Here is a 6,000-nt window from a genome sequence, read left to right as displayed (position 1 = left end):
ACATTGTATCGCTGTCAGACGGCCCACGCAGCCAGACACAACAGTCGTCAGCGACTGTCGAGTGCGGACGACTGCGTAATCCATGTAACTCCAGTGGGTAACACTCCCTAATCGCAAGCTACTTCCATGATGATTCATGCGTCAGGTCTACGAGGAATTTCTGGGGTTAGGATGCCATTAAACAGAAACTTCACTGGGTCGTCCTAGTTCGTTACACTTTTGACAGGTCCACTATAACTTCTCAATGTAAGCCTCCCCTACACGCTCTGAGTCGCCGTCAGACGCAGCCAGGTTCAGCAGTTGTCAGCAGCCGTCACGGTGCGGATGACTCCGTGATCCACAGGTGGCACCCCCTAAATAATCGTTCCACGATTTCAGGTCTATGGGAAATTTCTGGTGCTCACGACGCCATTGAACAGAGACTTGTGGGTTCCTCACGTCCTCGTAGACTGAGATGGGACGTTTTGACTGCGTACCAGAGTGACGTCATTCCTCTCCTACTTCCACCTTATCTTTCGCTTTCTGATTTACTGATATGGTTCTTATTCGTGTTCCACATACCGCTGATGTGGTGCGCTCTACATTACCATTCTCGTTCTCAGACCACGTGCTGCATGGTGGGATCCTGCTTGGCGACTAAAGACCCATCTAGGCAGCTCCCATGCGCCGTTGGATCCGTCCGTCCAGGAATAGGCTTCCAAATGATTGTGATCGTGACGATGTTTCTCCGCAGATTCCTTGCGATATATCCACCGCAGTTACCCTCATCCCACGACCCTATTCTTATTCTTACCACCCCCAATGGTGAGGAACACCAATGTCGACAGACGGGTTGTTAAGTACAACTCAACAAATAGTTCAGCCTGTCCGGCGTAAGTCATTATTTTCCCGAAGTTAATCGTCGTAACCGCCCATGCCAGACCCCAATCGCCGAACCCTACGAGTTTGCTCCATCCTAGCCCGACAGGGAGACATGAGCCAACAGTTCGAGACATCCTCGTGGTTCGGTGTTATTTTCTACTATGCAAGCCACCCCTTCCCTATGAGCTCGTCGACATAATCTTAGACGAAGCTTGCTACTGGGCCCACAGCACGGTCACAGTAAAATATCCTGCTTGTGCAGACAGCTGGTATTCACCAGACCACATGTATATGCGCACACTCCCCCTTGCAATACCCGGAACTGAAGGTGATTTCGTCTTTTCTCCTCAAGAACCCAAGGAAATTCGCCTCGGCGCAGGCCTAGAAAGGAGTAGCCTCTCCTTATACCACAGGTTACATCCATGCCGCCGGATCGTGTTTGAACTGTGGAGTCACGACCAGGGCTGGTCCTCCAATCCTTCTCGTCTTCACGGAACATACAGGGAAACATTCAGCTGGTGGGACGCCTCCGCCGAGGCCCCACAGCCGGTGATCACTGGTAACGCGGATACCTCCTGGCCATCCTTACTCGTGTTCACAGACGCAAAGAGGTTGGAAGCGGCCCGGGACGTAGAGCCACCTGTGCAGTTCTACCAGAATGAACAAACTCGTCCTTCCATCCCAAACGATAAATTACTCCAGCGGAACTTGTATGCGGTGTACAAGACAAGTCACCATACAGTGAAATGGAGTCACACCGACAAGGCTGTTTCTGCAGAGGACCAACACGCACTCGAGGATCTCGGACGAGGTCGGTTATCAGGTGATGGGAGCTTCGTGCGTAACCTGAAAGTGGGAGATTGCATTGTACTGTGGGCAAGTGCGAGATTCCCCGGATGGCAAATGTACGCGGAGAAAGCAAAGATCAGCGTTTATTGGGCAGTCTAACCGCCGTGAAATTTCCGCACCCCTGATTACTCCAGATCATTTCGCAAGTACTCCTCGGTGCGACTTTCGACCGTCCATTTTGTTCCGACACCGTATTTAGTCACGCGTGTCTTCACGTACACATCACACATTCTCTTTTCGCCCGCCTATGATGCAATTTTTGACTCATATAGTACCGGTGCACAATGGACTATCCTGGCATTAAGGGCAATCGTTCCAAATTAACCCATAGCGACACAAACTGCCTTCATTGTGCCGAGAGCAGAGAGTGGATTGGGAATCCGAACCCGACAATGCATATGCAGTATATAAACGCACCGTCGATGATGGATGAGGGTAGAACAGTACCTAGGACGACGGTGACGGACAAATGCGGCAAGCGAAATTCTGAGATTGCTTTGCGAGCAACTTTATGTAACAGTAGAGTGTCCAGCATCACATATTGTCAGTATCACCTAGCTTTCCCCATTCGTACCCATAGGCCCTTCTAGATTAAAGAAAACGCCACGACAATCAACTTTCTTTGTTATATGGAACTGAGACAGCCAGTACTCACATCGACATACAGGGTAAGATGGTGCTTGATGATCACATTTTCTTGTGAGTTGCGTCCCATTCCTTCGGCGAGTCCTGCAGGGGGTCGAGTCTGGACATCTTCTGCCAATGTTATAGAAGAGAAAGTTTGCAGCAGACAGACGAGGAAAAACGATATTTCGTTGTACGCGAACTGCAAACTCCAATCAACATCATTGACGTTACCTCATAACTACGTCACTCACCTGTTGTCCCAGACAAATTCTAGGGCCTGCGTTGAAAGGGAGGAAGATGAACGGATTCGAAGTTAAATACTTCAATCGATCATCGAGGAAGCGGCCTGGATCGAAAATCTCAGCTACAATTTAATGAATCTCAGTGACTGTTCGGCGGTGAAGAGGATTAGCCAACCATCGGGACCCCAAAGATCTTTCCGACGATGCATAAGGAATACAGAGTACGGGGTCCTACTGCGTGTCAGTAGATTATACGTGCTCAGTCATGTGCGCCACTAACCGGGTTTTTGGCGGGATATAGATGGGCGGACCCCCATTCACGCCAGGCCATACTGCAGCTTCAATGCTCGTCCTATAAGGTAGAAAGCATGACAGGCGAGCACCACTGAGACAGTGGAAACTAACCTAACATTGAAAGGGCTGATAAAAACAGTATAAGATAACAGAGGTAACACGACCAACGGGCAACATACACGGGAGCATACAAACGAAGAGTTTCTGTACGTTGACATATGATGGCCGTCCCTCACAAATACGACACAACGTACCATTGATGACAGCTCTCATATACTTCATTTCTCGCACGTCATCGTAGGTCGGTCTTCTGGAACAACCAACCGTGCTGAGAACTTCCGCATATAATCGCTCCAGAACGTCTGGGTGTTGGGAGAGCATGTAAACCAGGAATGTCAAGGTAGACGCCGTCTGGCATAGCTTTGATTGAATAAACAAGATCGAAGTCAGCCAGGCAGCTTACGGTATCACGCGCTGCTATTAAGATGTTGACGATCTCATCCCGGATGACAGTAGGATCTGTAACGGATTGCTGAGTGCGGACTCGAGGAAAGCATAAAGAAACGCCTTGCCGTCAGTGCAGCTAATGAGATCTCCAAGTAATGTATCCTCAAGAAGCCCTTGCCCCTGTCCTGCAGATTGCTTACCCTCCTTCATCGATCTCTTCAATTCCAAGGCTTCCTTAAGGATGGGATCGATGAGATTGTAGCAAACTTTCATTTCCTTCTCGACGCGATCACTCCAGAAATCAGCTAAGCGCCAAAACGTTCCCAAACGACCCCTGAGAGCGGCAAGAGATTGCGCATCAGATAATGCACGGGCGAAAACATTAGAAGGGTGGGATGTATATTCCTTGTTTTGCCCTGGTAACGAATTCTGGGGATATACCAATCCAACGGACAGCGAGTTAACACTTTTCCCGAACAAAAACTCAGTTGCTGAGTCAAGGGTGAACCGGTAGATCATATCCTTGCATTACACAATGACTAATCAGTAAAGCAACCCCTGAATTGCGCAGTCATGTACCTGGAAGTCCACGGGGTAGCCTTCCTGGAGTCTGGCTTTTGCTTGGTTAAGAGCATCTTCGGCGTGTTTCTCAAATATATCAAAGTGACTAATTCGATCTTTGCTAAAGAACGGTCGTGTCATGGAGCGATGGAACCTAGTTCATAACGTGTATGAGCGCGTGATAGGTCTCTGTATGCCGATGGGGTTGGTACGCTCACTTCCATGTTTCACCTGCATCCAAAGGCGAGGAAGCTCGTTAGCGGTTGCGGGTTGGGAGAATGCGAGAGAAGTGTACCGTCCGAGTTGAATACTCCAGTTCCAAGTAGAGCGTTCAGTTGGTCCCGGAGTACCGGACCTGAGAACGTTGTATATATAAAGACCTTGGGTCGACTTAGAAGACAACTCACCTTTCTCAAAGGAATTGAACTGCGTAGAAAGAATTGCCTGACGGTAGTTGATCAGTACCACGGTGATGGGACGTTAAGACGTCATACTTTGATATGCTCGGGCTCCGTCGTAAAAATCTGACCGTCATCTCAGATGGGTATTGCTAAACTGCGAAGAGGTCTAACCCGATCCTCAAACATAATCCTGACATTGACGACGGGGCCGTACTCTTGACAATACAGGTCAAACGGTGATCCTAAATGGTCGTGCTTCGTCAGCCAAAAAGGGCACCGCACCGTGATGCTCATACCGATGTGCCCGTTCCGAAAGCTCCGAGCGACTGAGAGAATGATGTCGAAGCCACCAGGCCATATACTCTTCACTCGCGGGGCAAGTACCGCGCGTCGATGTGCTGCTTCTCTCATGTTACGCAGGTAGGTGTAGAGGACTTTGCTTGTCAATGCTAAGGGGATGGAAAACAGATATGCAGAGACTCTCAGCCATCGTGGAGCTGGCTTCGCGAAGACCACCGCCCAGATCCTAGAACCAACATAGGCGAGTGCTAGAGGTCGGACAAGGTGAGGAAGTCGACCTGCGATGTAGATGAAACCTGGAGGGGCCCCCACCATAGCTGTGGTTGGTGTTGACACGACACCAGAAGCAGACAGGCGCTCTGAAGACTGAGGCGCCTGTTGTGCAGGTCTAGCATGGTACCAAACCAATAGCCGACATTACAAACTACAAGCTGATTATACGCAGGTAAAGCAAATTGTGCTCGATTCCCTCCGCACACCCTCCGCACACCAACGAAAATAGGTCTTTTAAAGAGAATGGTAGTAGGCTGGCTGCCGGACCCCCGCGCGCAGACAATTACCTTCGACATTCACCCGACCATTGGAGGCAACAGGAGAAACCAGGGCAATCGTCACTTGAGCACCAGCGGTCCAGCATACTCATTGCCTTCACAAATGCAACCGAGCCAGTAGAGTAACGATATCTCCCAACTCATTCACTATGTCGCAGATACATTGAATTCTGGAAGTCGTGGTCTAATTGAATATTTGCAAGGTGAGAACATTCTTAGAGCACTAGGTCCAACTGAGTGGGTGCACGGCGTCACCAGCACAAGTGTTAGATGCAATACCGGGAGAGAAAGTATGTCCATTCGAGGTGCCGGTCCACCACCATCACTCCTCCAACGTCGACGTTAATCGTTCGTTCGTTCATCCCTACATGCACCGCACCCACACCTTCTCATCTTCATTGCAACCCCTTCGCACCGTATGAGTTCCCCCGTGCTTGAAGCTGAGAAGCAGCGAAGCTGGACTACGGCTGAGGAGAGTCTGAATTACCTGCACGACTTGCTCCGGGATGCGGTGTACAAAATGACAGTTGCTTCAGAGGAAAGGGAAGGAGACTCCCGGTGGACACTGAAGTGGAACAAGTGAGCTCAGTATAGCGTCTCTCCCGAAGAATGCTCTGGTCTGGGACTGACCATACATTGGTTAGTATGGTGATCAGAAATTACCGCACACAAATCTGTCGTAAGCCTTGGGACGGATGCGACATGGTGGAAATGTGGCTTTAATATTGGGACTCAGTCTAAAGGTTTAACAGCATTCGTCGTCACTGCATGAAGGGGGCTCGGATACATGATGGAGCCGACAGTCATATTGTGGGCCGTCACGAGTTTCCACACACTGGCGCGGAGAAGTGTGGCTCGTTAGATGAT

At 49.8% G+C, this 6,000-nt stretch overlaps 2 protein-coding genes across 2 annotated transcripts; one reads left to right on the top strand and one right to left on the bottom strand.

Annotated features, from left to right (window-relative positions):
* Positions 1-920: 920 nt before the first annotated feature.
* F5J12DRAFT_838633 (uncharacterized protein) lies at positions 921-1,814 on the top strand. Its single transcript, XM_051746042.1, has 2 exons — positions 921-1,024; positions 1,092-1,814. The coding sequence occupies exon 2, from the start codon at positions 1,147-1,149 to the stop codon at positions 1,807-1,809; it is 663 nt and encodes a 220-aa protein (XP_051599083.1). The 5' UTR covers positions 921-1,024; positions 1,092-1,146; the 3' UTR covers positions 1,810-1,814.
* Positions 1,815-2,034: 220 nt separating this feature from the next.
* Positions 2,035-5,003, bottom strand: F5J12DRAFT_158028 (cytochrome P450). Its single transcript, XM_051738184.1, has 17 exons — positions 4,579-5,003; positions 4,454-4,524; positions 4,376-4,405; positions 4,289-4,325; positions 4,177-4,236; positions 4,100-4,112; positions 3,900-4,035; positions 3,446-3,842; positions 3,337-3,392; positions 3,128-3,284; positions 3,053-3,077; positions 2,985-2,999; positions 2,860-2,931; positions 2,755-2,810; positions 2,589-2,701; positions 2,366-2,536; positions 2,035-2,296 (listed from the first exon to the last, which is right to left on the bottom strand). The coding sequence occupies exons 1-17, from the start codon at positions 4,895-4,897 to the stop codon at positions 2,261-2,263; spliced, it is 1,764 nt and encodes a 587-aa protein (XP_051599082.1). The 5' UTR covers positions 4,898-5,003; the 3' UTR covers positions 2,035-2,260.
* Between the last annotated feature and the right edge of the window lie 997 nt (positions 5,004-6,000).

Source organism: Pisolithus orientalis (assembly GCF_024613125.1).
Source record: "Pisolithus orientalis strain OTSU chromosome Unknown F5J12scaffold_18, whole genome shotgun sequence".
NCBI classification, from domain to species: domain Eukaryota; kingdom Fungi; phylum Basidiomycota; class Agaricomycetes; order Boletales; family Pisolithaceae; genus Pisolithus; species Pisolithus orientalis.
The sequence above is the reverse complement of the archived record's forward strand: the minus strand, read 5'-3'. Positions and strand labels throughout refer to the sequence as shown.